Below are 14,040 nucleotides of genomic sequence, written 5' to 3'. Positions count from 1 at the left end.
TGCTTGTGTCTGTAATGGTGAAGGAGAAAAGGGAAGAGAAGAAACAAATGCAGCTTCATTGCAGTGGATGTGACAAACCCTGCTTGTCCCAGCACCCTCCTCCCTGCTGGGGTGGTCAGGATGCATGCCCCCACGAGCCCGTGGTGCCCAGGAAGGATGGAGACAGCCTCTGTCAGGTATGGTGCTGGTGCCTCTGTCAGGTACGGTGCTGGTACCTCCGTCAGCTCCACGTTTGCAGGGTCTCCCAGGATGGTGCCATCGGGCTGCTTGTAGCCGGCGTAGCGGATGAGCTGGGCATTCCAGATGCGGAAGTCGTGCTTGCCGTCCGTCCGCTGCGGGAAGATGGTAATAGCAGATCTGGAAGGAAAAGGCAGGGGTTGTCAGAGGAAGTGTTGCAGGGAAAGGTGCTGTCCCTGCCTGCACCACCCTGTGCATCACCTCTGCTCGTGCCCCGGGTAAGCCCCAGACATCTACTGTATTCCTTTCACTAGAAGCTGCCATGGCCAAGTGTGCTCCAGCTCTGGAATTTGGGGTGTTCCCAGCAGTTCAGCTCCAGGCAGAAGCTGGCTGCTAAGATGGGGCTTCACATAGAACCGGAGAGCACCCCATGCTCTGCATTTGATGCACAATATGGGGAAGGAGAATTAATGAAAAGGGGAATCTGTGCCTTGAGATCCCACGGAGAGCAAGGAGGAATACCTTTGAGCAAGGAGGAATACCCTTGGGCCAGCAGGACACCTTCCCTTGATATTGGGTCCCTCTAAAGCTCCACAGGAAAGGAGGTGGCTACAACCATCCTGCTGTGCAATGACTGCTGAAGGAGACACCGTCAGCTGGGTTGATACACACCCAGCTGTAAACTGTCAGCTATAAACCCTGGAGGCTCCCTGGTACTCACCTGAGATTCCCTTTGTTGGTAGCGTATTTGATGTGGTTGCAGATGTAATTGAACATCCCATGGGCTGTGGTGCAGTCCCGGGCATCAAACACCTGAAAGAGTGGAAGCAATTGTGGTGATCCTACAGGATGCTCTGACTCCTTAGGACAGAGCCAAGCAGAAGAAACACAGCACAGGGAAAGCTTTAGATACCACCATGACTTGTTAGGTGTCTAAAGCTCCAGAACTGCATGTTCTCTGCCTGTACAACACTGGAATGCCTAATGCAGCTGCCCCTTCTGCTTGGAGAGGTGAGTCATCTGCTCCTGAGGCAAAACCCTCCTCAGTCTAGTGCTCCCAGCCTGTCGCTTACCCACCAACAGTTTGGGTTTCTGCTGTTTGGCTCTTGAAGATCAAGATTCAAAGCTGAAATAGGGCAGGTCTCAGGTCTGAGGGGTACTGAGAGGATGGAGAACCACAGATTTGAATCAGAGAATCATAGATTCTTAGTTTGTGTTGGAGGGACCTTTAGAGGCCATCTAGTCCAACACTCCTGTGATGAGCAGGGTCACCTTCCACTAGACCAGGTTGCTCCAAGCCCCCTCCAACCTGGCCTTGAATGTTTCCATCTATAAAAGGATGGAGAAACCAGGAAAGAGGGTCAGCAGGAGGCTTGAAGACAACTTCTTGCAGATATAACTCCCCTCCCTGAATCCAGATATGCCAAAAGAAAGAGTGGAAGAGAAGAGTTGAAGCTGGGAGCAAAGGCTCAGCCTCCTGGCCCCAGGCAGTGCCTGTACCCTGTGTGAAGCAGCCACAAGAACTGCTCAGCAGCACTTGAGCTGTGTTCCAGGTTACAGAGGGAGACGTCATCTCTGTACCATGGGATTCCACTGGAGATACTACTTCAGAGCCTACTCTACGCTTCCAGCTGGTCAAAGGGCACTGAGCCAAACCTGCTTCTGCCATAGCATCTCTGTACCAGGGATGAACGTGCCCTGCTGCCTCTCTCCAGCAATAGTTTTGGAAGCAGCATGTAAGATACTGAAGGAGTATCTGATGTTGGAAAATGTTCTCTAGACAACCAGCTTCTAGTTGGCCCCTTTTCAGTCACAGACACCTCAGCTCCACCTACCCCACAGATGCTTTCCCAGCTCCTGCTCTCTTCCCAGCCTCTGCACCCCCAAAGCTGTTGAGGAGAGCAGGGCTGCTGTGTGCTGAACACCCGCAACTGTACCTGTGCTGTGCTTCCCCAGGTGTTTGCAGAGCAAGATTTGCCTGTCCAAAACTCCGGGGCATCCTTTGGCAGCCAACCTGGGGCTGGTGCTCACCTGCAGCTTGGACCACTGAATCCTGCCCACACAGCGGGCTGCGTTCCTCCAGGCATGCTTGGCTCCGTAGATCAGCTCTGTGTCCCGCAGCTGGTAGGTATCAGTGGCTTCAATCTCCTTGGTCACTTCCTCCAGCCTTTCCATGTGGGCCTTGGAGCCAGATCTGCATGGGTGGGGAACGGAGGAGATGGCAGCTGTCCACTGAGGCGGAAGGCAGGGAATCCTGCTGCTCTCCGCCTGGGCACAAGTTCATAGAGTGGTTTGGGTTGGAAGGGACCTTAAGGCTCCTCCAGCTCCAACCCCTGCCACGGGCAGGGACCCCTTCCACTAGAGCAGCTTGCTCCAAGCCCCTGTGTCCAACCTGGCCTTGAACACTGCCAGGGATGGGGCAGCCACAGCTTCTCTGGGCACCCTGTGCCAGTGCCTCAGCACCCTCACAGGGAAGAGCTTCTGCCTCAGAGCTCAGCTCAGTCTCCCCTCTGGCAGGTTAAAGCCATTCCCCTTGGCCTGTCCCTACAGGCCCTTGTCCCAAGCCCCTCTCCAGGTTCTCTGCAGCCCCTTTAGGCACTGGAAGACTGCTAGAAGTTGTTTCTTTCTTAAGCATATGTGTGCACATATATATACACACATATATATATATGTGTGTATATATATGTGCACACATATGCTTAAAATAGGGATGAAGATATTAAGATACGCTGTCAGATAATGGATGACCAAGTGCAAATGGGAGAAGTCAGTAATTTGCACAGAGGCACACACCAAATACTACAAGTGAAGCTCCACTGCAGAAGCAGTGTCAAGGTCTCAGCCTGCTTTGACTCTCAAGTGTGAAAGATCAGATGATGTGTGACATCTCAGCAGCAGCAGCAGCCTCGGACTGCGACATTCTCCAGCCAATGCTTACCTCTTTATAGAGGAGTAGTACTGGTCAATGAAGTCCTTAGCCAAGAGGAGCACCTCCTCTTTTGTCTTGGTATCTTCTGACTTACGGATGTGCTGGCTAGGAGTCATTACTGAGCCCATGCAGATCTGCTCGGTGCACGCTGTGGTCTGGTGGGACAGAAGGAGACAAGAGTGTCTTGGGTTACTAAAGCACATTTGACTATATGAACAGGGCTGGGGGATGTCAGTGGTTAGCTGTGCAGAGGTCAGAGGCATCTTTGACAAACAGGGACATTTCCAGCTTATTTGTTTTCACACCCATTGGCATGTTGTAATTGGTAATGTTGCTCAAGCATGTGCAGTCGTCTCTTGTCCCATCCTATACGGACAATTGGGTCTCACTAGATTCTTGCCCAGCTTGGTGTAAAGTCAAATGCTTTTCTTTATGTATCACAGGGCGACTTTCCTCTCACCCAGGCTGTTACACCAGAGCTTTGAATCTCAACCTCCAGAGACAAGACGACTGATCAGAATTCATCCAGTCCTGCACTTCCAGGTGAAGCCACCTTGGAACCCTGCGATCCACTCCATTGTGCTCAGGCAACTTTCAGCCAGGCCTACCTACAATACTCACCATCGCCGTCTTGAGGTGCAGGGTGTCATGGAGCACGGAGCCTGTCTCCCAGTTCTTGATTTTCACAAACCGGGGGCATTTGGAAGGACTTCCATTCACTGTGCTCTTGGTCGGGGACTGCCGCCCCGATGGCGGAGGCTGGACAACAAGAAGGGTAGGCACAAGGTTAGTGCTCCGCAAGGAGATACAGAATAAAGGCCTCAGCAAGCAGCATCCTGTATTAGTGGATGCCTGCCACTTAAATCCTAGTGACAATATAGTGAGACAAGGTACAAGATCCAAGTATCTGGCAGCATTTGGGATCCTACAATCGAGCAACCAACTCCCAATGAAACCGAGAAGTCGTCTCCATTTACACGAGAGTCAAACCTGTAGAAGAGGAGTTAAAAACAGACATAGCAGCAACTTAGAGGAGAATGTTTTGTTCAAGTTTCCCAGTGGAAGACTTACCTCTAAAATGTATTAGATGTTTCTTTTTAAGGAGCATTTTAAGGAGCATCACCTGCTCAGGTTTTGCATGTGCCAAGCTGATAGCAGCACTGAGATAGAGCTAATTGTTCCTCCGAGCAAGCCAAAGGCACAACTCCTTTGATATCAACGCTGGGAGATCATAGGGATAAGGATGAATAAATTATGCAACAGGAGGGCTGCTGGATTATGCACAGTTACTTCAGTCTCAGCTCTGAAGCTCCAGCCCTCCCTGCTCCTCTGCGTCATGGTGTGCTCATCAGCACATCCCGAGCTATGTGCCAACAAAAGGAAGAGCCTCAGCCAGCAGAGAGCTTGTAATGAGAAGAGCTGGCTGCAAGTGCTTGTGTTAGCACGTGTTGTCACAGATAACATCTACCCGTTCTACTGTGACCCTTCTTTGCCCCAAGCACTTAAACGCTTAAAGAGCAATCAGTGTTTGCTGGCATGGGACAGTGGTCTGGAAAGCAGGGAATCCTGTAGGAATAAGATCTTATAGTAGGGTGCAATCCACACATGTAATCACAACGGCGTTACTGCAGGCTTCAAGGGGTGACCTTATCCCACACCAGAGCATCCTGTAAAAACCTCCTTATATTTGGCATCTCTTAAAGGCTTCCATCTCTGCAAATCAGGCTTGGACCAAGTTTTGATGTAGCCTTCCTACATGAACCCTGTAGCTTGTGTCCCTTTCTAATGCATCTGCAAGGTTTGTTAAAGATGGCACCACCTTCAGCAGAGCTGTACAGAGTCTCATCCTCCTTTTTGGTGGCCCTGGGCTCATGTCACTGTTGCAGCTCATGGACTGGCACCAATAGTATAAATCAGTGTTATTACCGCCTGAAGGACCAAGTGAAGAAGAGCCAGCCCATGGTGGAAGAAATTCATGTTTGAGAACAAACACTTTTGCTGATGAACAAAGACCCAGGAGGGAAAGCAACAGGGACCACAAGGATGGCAGAAGCAGATGAGACTCCAGACCTAACTTATTCCTACTTTGCCAGGCAGAGGGTTGCTCTGCTCTTCTCAAGCAGAATGATGCCTGATGCACCGCTGCATTGCCCTGGTGACAATGTTGGTCCTATTTTTTGCCTAGTCCTTGTTTTTACCATATGTTCCATATTCTTTCTCCCAGAAAACAGGGATTTTGCTGTCAAGCAGCCTGAGGCTCACAGTGTAATACTGCGCACTGAAAGCATACACTGGGAGCAAGAGGCGAAGGATGGAGGCGGAGGGAGAGCTCTACCCCTCATCCCTTGGTAGGACCCTCTTTGGTCCTCACAGCAGCTGAAAGCAGCTCTCTGCACACCCTCAGGCTATGCTGTCACGGGTCTCTGCAGCATTCCTCATGTCACAAATCCCATGAGCTTCCCTAGGAACGTCTGAAGTCCTAGCCCCTGAAGCCAGATGACCGCCCAGTGGATCTCAGCTTCTCTTTCCCATGCAGCAGAAAGCAAACACAGTACTTCATATACAGCTCAGAAACACCAGTAAATAAAAAAAAGCCTCCTAAATGTAGTCCTGGAAAAGCACTGTTTTTAAGGTGGGGGCTTTTCTTTTCAGTTTTGTGGCATCTGGCCTGAATGATGGCAGTTTCTGGCTATTTCTTTCTGCTTGTTTTATGCTTTCAAGGAAATGAAACCATTCTTGAGCCTCCAACAGCATCTTCTGCTCTCTGAACCAACCTGGGCCACCCTTAGGAGCATGGGGGATAATCTCCCACCTTCCTTCTGAGTGTGATTGCTCAGAGCAGCTCTGTGAGACTGGCAACACTGGTGCTGAGAAGCCCCAACAAACCAAATCCTCACCTTTACCTCCACTTGCCAGACATGGGTTGGAAGTACCAAGCAGAAAGTGCTGCTTGTATCCAGCATCACCTTTTTATTCCGAGTTAGTTTTGGTTTGCTGATGGGGTTTCAATGCAGCTTAGGAGGCATGCTCTAAACAGCATCTTGCTGGAGCAGGTACGGGACAAGCCTGTGTTATGAATCCAGATGTAGCAATGATCCTTGGATCCTGGTGGACACTGGCTGTTTAACACCTGCCTGCGGATGTTCTGCCCTAAACCTCTCTCAGAGCTGCTCCCTTTCCATGCAGGAGCTAGCAAAGTGTGAATCCTTGCTGAAAGAGGGTCACGATGGAATGCTGAATGCTGAGTCCTTAGGATGCCAGCCAGACTGGAGCAGCAAAGGAGACACCACCTACAAGAAGCAGAGGTGCCACATCTGGCAACCACAGCACAGAGCAGCTATGGAGAGAGTGACACCCAGGAGAGCCTGGGAAGGAGCTCTGTGTGCGTGTGTGTGTATTCGCCTTCCCACACGGCAAAGCTGAAGCCAAACACTACCCCTGGTTCTGTCAGGGAGGTTGTATGAGATCTTTTCATGCTTTAATTAGGCAGCTGCAGTGTTAGTGACTCAGGAGTGGGACAAACGGAGAGACTGATGCAGCAGCCGGGGCGCACATGCATTATGCAAACAGCTTTTACACGGGAGCGTGGTGGCACTTGTCGTCAGCACACAGCTTGGGAGCTGTCTGAGCTCCTACAGACACAGGGGAGAAATGCACCCAGCCCTGGGAGGCTCTTGGAACCGGAACGACAGGGAGCATCCTCCTCGCTGCAGACCTGAGTGAGCTCTACAGGTCCTCAGCCTTCCTCCTGCTTCCCACCTGCACTTCAGGAGCATGTATTGTCCTGCTGAAATTCATTGACTGCAGGAGGACAAGGTCTGCAGTGTTAGCCCAGGTCATAGATATCATAGAATCCCAGCCTGGTTTGTGTTGGAAGGGACCTTAAAGCTCCTCCAGCTCCAACCCCTGCCATGGGCAGGGACCCCTTCCACTAGAGCAGCTTGCTCCAAGCCCCTGTGTCCAACCTGGCCTTGAACACTGCCAGGGATGGGGCAGCCACAGCTCCTCTGCCAGCTCCTCGTAGTAAAGAATTTCTTCCTTATCTCCAACCTAAATTTCCCCAGTTTAAGTCTGAACCCATCACCCCTTGTACTATCACTACAATCCCTGCTGAAGCTTTGAAGTCCTTCTCCAGCTTTGTTGTCAGCCCCTTTTGGCACCGGCAGCTGCTCTTAGGTTCCCACATAGCTTCTCTTCTCCATCTATTGCCATGCTGACATTTCCTTCCAGCCTGCATTAACCCCACTGGCTGGAAGTGTGGGTTTTTTGCTTTTATAAAGCTGTAAATCATCCTTACAAGCGTGGAGCTGACATGACTGCCTTCCCCTCCTAGCTCCACGGACAAACACACCACTGGTTACCCTGGAGCTCCTAACAAATCAATCCGTGTGGGCTGAAATAGGACTCACGTAGGACCTGGGCTGGTGCAGTCACAGCATTTTGCCATCACTCAGGTTTAGGGCCAGGAGGAACTGGGCTCCTGGGAAACAAGCAAAACACCGTGCCCAATTTTGCAAGAAACAAGGGGTATGGATTGATGCCCAGTGGGTATTTCAGCTCATTATGAGCCTCAGTCAGCATTCCCCACCTGGCCAAGCTGTAAACCCCACCAAATCCTGCTGCAAAGGACAATGTGTAAGAAGAGCTCACACTTTGCTTGGCCTTTCCCTGTGTTCACAGTAGTTACTGCTGCTTACAAGTTCAGCTGCCTTGACCGCATGCAGCCCTAGGGAATGACTGCGGGAAGCATGAGGGAAAACCCAAGCTGCCTTCAGAAGTGCAGGCACATCGATTTGGGGATAAGGAGGATGAAAAGAAAGCTGCATATCTAGTGGGAAAAAAAAAACCTAAAGAGTTTATTAGCAGCTTAAGACTGGGAGGTTTGGCAGCCCTTACACGGAGAGAAATTAAGCTCTGAACATAGAAGGTTATAAAGTGCTTATAGTAACAGACACGTACATGCAAGGAGCTTAGCGAAGGAGGCAAGACAGTGTCTTTCCAGAGCTGGGGCAAAGGGACCAGAGCTGTGACCTGCCCTTGGGCAAGATGGGCTCGTGATACCTGCCACAGTGCATTAACCATGCGGTGGGACATGGGGCTGCCCAGGGACATCTCTCCAACAGCTGAGCAAAGGGTGATGCAGCGCTTGGATACACCCAGCTGTGTGTAGGATGATAACCACCATAAAGTTGTTTATGCTGCTGGAAGACCTGGCCACAACCCTGAGCTACAGCCAAGGCAAGGTGGAAATAAGCTCCCAACTGCATCTAAGCATCCAACCAAGTTGGTTAAAGCCATGCAGCAAGCCTGCCATGGACAGGAGTATCTCAGCTGCCGTCATGTTCATCAACACCTTCACAGGGGGTCTCCAGCACTGTGAGTGCCGCAAAAAGTGGACGTGAACATTGCATCAAAGTGGTCCTCAGACTGGTCACCGTGTCCTGCCCTGGTGCTGATTAATCCCATCAGGGAGACACGTTTGCCTGAACATGCTTGGCAATGCTCACACACGTCATGCTTTTCCCAAGGTGATCCTTCTGGCCTGGCAGGGTCTGCCTTTACGTCTCTGGCTTTGCTACAGACGGAGACCTAATCCCCTTTTGACAGGGAAGCCTGAGAATTTATGCCTGTGGAATGTGAGGAGATGAAAAGGCACCGTCGAGCACATTATCTGAAGTGCTCTATCGAATTACCATCATGTGAATCAAAACGACTGTAACGACGCAACTTGGCTCTTAGCCGCAAAGACAGACAACAGTCCCAAGGGAGGTGTCAAAGTCCTGGTCCCTGTGCTCCCATCCCAGTCTGACCCTCTGGATGAAGAGCATCATTCTCCAGTAACCTATACCCTGCTTACACCACAGGGAATTCGGCTTCATTCAAACGGTCTCTATGCTCCATCAACTGCAGCTCTTGGGATCAAAGGCCTTCAGGGTAGCACATGTAGTCCTTGCATGTTCTCTGTGGTGTGAGAGCCCACCAGGATGGGTTATGTACCCCCAAACCCTTTTCCCACCCAAACCAGCACAAACCATGGGCTCTTACCTGCTCTGCTTCGGAGTAGGGGTTGTTCAGGACCACAGGCACGTTGCTCTTTCCCCACAGGTCACCGAGGACACGGTCGTTCTCCATCCCGGCTGGTAAAGCTTTCTGCAGTTTGTTTTCCCCTTCCCTGAAACTGAAGGGTTAAAAACCATTGGGGTCAGCGGGCTGGAGGGTGGCTGGGTGCCGGGACCATGGGCCAGGTCCCGGAGTGGTATCTCCAGGATCTGCTCCAGCTGTTTCCCACGAAGGAGCAAAACCTCGCGCATCGCCCCGCAGGAGGGGAGGAAATGCTCTGCCTCGGCCAAGGCGATGAATCACCGCAGCGAAGGCAATCCAAGCACAGCAGAAATCCTGCTGCACAGGCAAGCACAGTGCTTGCAAAACAACAGGAAACCCCTGCCTGACACTGCCTCTACACACCGGAGCCTTTGCGCCCTGAAACCAAGTTGGAGCCCTGTGAAAGCAAGCATGGCGCTGGGGGAAGGAGAGCCGCACGCGCTTGCAGCTGCAAAGTCTCATGGTGAAACCTCATAGCGAAACCAGCTGGTGTTTATGAGCAAAGAGAGAAAAAAATAAGCCAAGATAAAATAGGTGGCTCCCAGGAGGAAGAGACAGCAATCTCTCTTCTTCCTGACCTTTAGAGATGCTGCAAAGGCTGGTGAGCGCAAGCGATTTTCCTTAAGCAAACTGATGGATTGCCTCCACAGAGGATGTTGGTAAGGCTGGGGGACTGAGGACACCCCCAGCGTGAGCTGGCGTAACTCACGGTGCCCACAGTCTACCACGCACGTCTTGCCTGGGGAATGTACCATGGGATGTCAGGGAGGCTGTTAAATGCCATCGAAGCAGGTGATGGAAAACCACTGCCATATGAGCCTGCACGAAGGAGAAAAACAAATGGGGTTTAGAGACAGGATAGTCAGAGAAAGGAAGCTGTGGCATCTGCACTGAAGATGCCAACCACTCTGGTGAGGCCACACGTGGGAAGGAGCACCATGGGTTTAACTGCACGGGCCACAGACCAGGATGGGTACAGCCCTACAGCTCGCAGCCACCCTGCCCTTGCTCAACAGACCATTGAGGTAATGTGCTCTGGCAATTGCTTTGCTCCTGCTGTCAGTTCTTGCAAGTCTTCTAGATGCCCACTGAAGTCAATAATGACCCTTCCCATTAATGATGGTGGGCTTTGGGCACCGACCAAAGTAGGACACTCACACTCAGGGCATTCACACCAGGGCATTCACACCAGGGCATTCACACACAATCAGCCTTTTGATACCGTCACAGGAAGACACAATACTTACAACACAAATTCCATTTCAGAGTCCTCCTTGCCCCCCAGTTCGCATCTTTAGGAACAGTTTAAAGGAAACGCTTCACTTGAAGATGATCTCCCTGTGAACTAGATTTTCTGTATGTTTTCTGCTTTTACAGAGCAATTTTCAGCTGCCAAAATATTACACTCAGCTCCTGGATACCTTCCAAACAACGGCTGCCTTAGGGTGATAGTGGCCAGCTTGATGCAAGCAGGGAGGTACAGAGCCATAGAGACAGCTTCTACTGGGTTTTCTAGCCCCCCCCAAGCCCTGAAAGCTGTTCTTTTGTGACTTGGCTGCTGCGAATACATGGAAGGGTTTCAATCAGATAAAGCACAAGAAACCCCACCCATTGCACCACACAACCACAGCCAAAGACAACAGGTCCTGGCTCTCTGCTGCACGGTGGAGGCACTGCCGGGAGCACTCGACAGCCATGCAGGTCCCCCAGGGCTGGGGACAGCCGTGTACCCACTCTGCCCTCTACCAGCCCATCCAAAGGGGAGGTTTGAGGGTCTCTTGGCACATCCAGCTTACCTCCATCTAGAGAATTCCCAGCAGCAAGACATGGAATTAGCAGGATGAACATTCAGCAAATCTGGCTTTTCCCTCGAAGTTAAGGCCAGCTATTAAATATCCCAGAGAATACCAATTTCCATGGCTGCACATCCATACCTTCTCTCCCATTATATCTAGGAGAGTGAAGGCAGGTCAACACCAAGCTAGTAAGCACATGAAATGATGGGCATACATGAGCCATCTCTTGTAGCTGATGCTACAACACTACAAGCACTCACGAAGTTGTCCTCCCTGTAACTGGCCCAAAATCATAGAACTAAAGATTCATTGAATGGTTTGGCTTGGAAAGAGCCTTAAAATCACCCAGTTCCAACCCCCTGCCATGGGCAGGGACACCTCACACTAGGCCATGTCACCCAAGGCCTTGTCCAACCTGGCCCTGAACACTGCCAGGGATGGAGCATTCACAACGTCCATCAAGAAATCAAGACACAAGCACTAAATCCCTAAGGCAATAGAAGAAATAACTTTGTTTTACTGGTGCCTGGGACTCGGCACAGGGAATCTGCTTCCAGGAGGAACACAGTGCCTCTCCAGGGGCACAGCCTTTGCCTCTATGCAGCCAGGAGATGCTTGGGCAGACAGACCCCAGCGTGCCAGGTATCCCACAGGCACCTCCAGAATGACACTGAGCACATGCCTGCAGGCGCCTGGCACAACCTGCTGTTTCCAGGAAGGTGTTTGCCTGTTTAAAGCCTGTCCAAACGAGTGTTTGATGACACGAGGGAACCTTGGAGAGGAATCCATCAATCGGCAGCAGCAGCAGCCGGAGGTCTCGGCTGGGAGGCAGCATGCGGAATCTCATTGTCTGCACACCAGCAAAGCCATAAATGCTGCAGCCTGTGCCAACTGCAGGGGAAAGGACCAGATGCTTGAATTAAGTCATCGCTGTAGTTGGCTACTTTGTGTATTACAAGTATTACTGGAGCAGGGCCCCGTTCCCATTCACTGGCCTTGAGCATCACCCGACAGAGAGACGCATCATCCTGAGGAGCAGCGAAGTCCGGGTGGGCATTAAAGGTTGAATGCTCAGGAGCAAATGTTCCACATCCCATTGTGTGTTTGCCACAGGGGCAGAGAGCCTTGTGTAGTGCTGTTCTTGATGAGCTGCTGTGACCACGAGTGCATGCCCCTGTGCTGAGCTAGGGTAGACCTGTCACAGATGAGGCTCCCCAGAAGCATCCAGCTCTGTCTTTTGGAGAGAGACAAAGAGAAAAGCCCATTCAGAGCAGCCACAGCCTCACCCCAGACCTAGCCCAGATGGGAAAAAGACATAAAACTGATCAATTCCTTCATTTTACAGGTATTTCCTGCCTGGTTTGTGTTTGTGAGGTCAGACAGGATCAGGATCTTTGGGGTAAGTTATTTTCCTCTCTTGACTTGGCTTCCCCACTGCCCAGAAGAGACACAGGGTGACCTGCCCTATTCCCATGAGGATGCTGCTCACATAGTCAAGGAGGGGGGCAGAATGGCCAAAACACTTGCCCGAGCTCAGTCTCCAGATAACGTTTCCAAAAGCACTTTATCAACAGGAGAGCCCAAGGGGCCATTCTCATGGGTTCCTGGTAGGCAATGGGGAGGATGCAGTTCCCCCAAGGCAGCCGGGTTGGACCCCTACAGGGAGCTGCCATGGAAACAGCCCTGTCTGCAGCCACGCAGGGAAGAAGGGAGCTTGCACTTGGAGACATTAAAATCACCCCTTTATAGTCTTTGAGGCACTGGAGGCAATGCTGAAGATGTGTCCTTGGAGGTACGTGTTTGAACTCTCCCAAAGGCCAGATCCCGGTTCCCGAGATCCCTCTCTGACCTGCTGCCAGGTCTATTACATGCTATCAGCAAGGCCTCTGGGTTCAGAGCAGGTTTCTGGGAAAGGACCGCGTTTGAAGTTGTCTTTTGTTCCAAAAGCAAAATCTGTTACTTAAAAAAAGCAAGAGGAATCCTGCCCTCCCCCGCTGGTGCAAAGGCAGAGCCGTGGATGCTGCCTCACCTCGGGAAGAGCATCTGGCTGTTGGGAGAAATGAGAGGCACCACTGTTTGCTTTTGACTAATTTGATGATGTTGCAGTGCTTGGAGTGATGCTGCTGAGGCAGCCGTTTCTGAAATCCCTCCAAAGCTTTTCCAAAAAGGAAACTGGAAAAATAATGAGCAAAAAAAAAGAAAGTTTGTCACTTTGCTCCTTTGAATTTGCCTGGCAGAAGAATCTCTCTGATTTCCCAGGCAGAGATACTGCTGGCTGCTGCAATCCCCAGGGCCCGTTTGGGTGAACAGATAAGGATGCTGCTGTCCACACTTGGGATGACAGCTGTTGTGCCATGATGCCAATAGCAGCACTCTGCTGTGACCATGGGGATGGACTCACCCCAAACCCTTGTCCATGGGGCTGAAAACCCTACACTTGAGCTTGGGAAGCTCAAACGTGCACACCTTGCTTCGTGTGAGCTTTGGGAGAGAAATACCTTTATCTTGCTTTCTGCTCATCTCCTGGTGTGTCGCTGGAGATGGCTGCCAAGCTGCACTGCACATTGCTCCTCCATCCAGTGCTAAGAGGCTGGGGTAAAAACCTCTTGCCTCACCTTTATTTTGCCCCACAGAAAAACATACTCCAAAGGGCACTGCATCCTCAGAAGTTAATATCCCCTTGCAAGCATACTCCTTTGGCAGCTCACAGTCTGTAACACTGGAAAATCTGGATACCTAAAAGGGGTTGACAAAAAAGCTGGAGAGGGGCTTTGGACAAGGGCCTGTAGGGACAGGCCAAGGGGAATGGCTTTAACCTGCCAGAGGGGAGTCTGAGATGAACTCTGAGGCAGAAGCTCTTCCCTGTGAGGGTGCTGAGGCACTGGCACAGGGTGCCCAGAGAAGCTGTGGCTGCCCCATCCCTGGCAGTGTTCAAGGCCAGGTTGGACACAGGGGCTTGGAGCAAGCTGCTCTAGTGGAAGGGGTCCCTGCCCGTGGCAGGGGTTGGAGCTGGAGGAGCTTTAAGGTCCCTTCCAA

The 14,040-nt window shown here is 51.4% G+C and overlaps 1 protein-coding gene across 4 annotated transcripts in view; it reads right to left on the bottom strand.

Annotated features, from left to right (window-relative positions):
• Positions 1 to 14,040, bottom strand: part of NOS1 (nitric oxide synthase 1) — a 71,366-nt gene that overhangs the window by 24,093 nt on the left and 33,233 nt on the right. For all 4 annotated transcript variants that reach the window (XM_057414662.1, XM_057414663.1, XM_057414664.1 and 1 more), the window contains 6 exons: positions 9,152 to 9,284; positions 3,728 to 3,865; positions 3,116 to 3,261; positions 2,209 to 2,371; positions 899 to 990; positions 216 to 357 (listed from right to left, as the gene is read on the bottom strand). In XM_057414662.1, the coding sequence (XP_057270645.1) occupies positions 216 to 357; positions 899 to 990; positions 2,209 to 2,371; positions 3,116 to 3,261; positions 3,728 to 3,865; positions 9,152 to 9,284 (814 nt within the window). The remainder of the gene's footprint in view (positions 1 to 215; positions 358 to 898; positions 991 to 2,208; positions 2,372 to 3,115; positions 3,262 to 3,727; positions 3,866 to 9,151; positions 9,285 to 14,040) is intronic.

This window comes from Pezoporus wallicus, unplaced genomic scaffold, assembly GCF_028554395.1.
Source record: "Pezoporus wallicus isolate ANWC-B61680 ecotype Strahan unplaced genomic scaffold, APGP_CSIRO_Pwel_v1 contig_10548, whole genome shotgun sequence".
NCBI lineage: Eukaryota > Metazoa > Chordata > Aves > Psittaciformes > Psittacidae > Pezoporus > Pezoporus wallicus.
The sequence above is the reverse complement of the archived record's forward strand: the minus strand, read 5'-3'. Positions and strand labels throughout refer to the sequence as shown.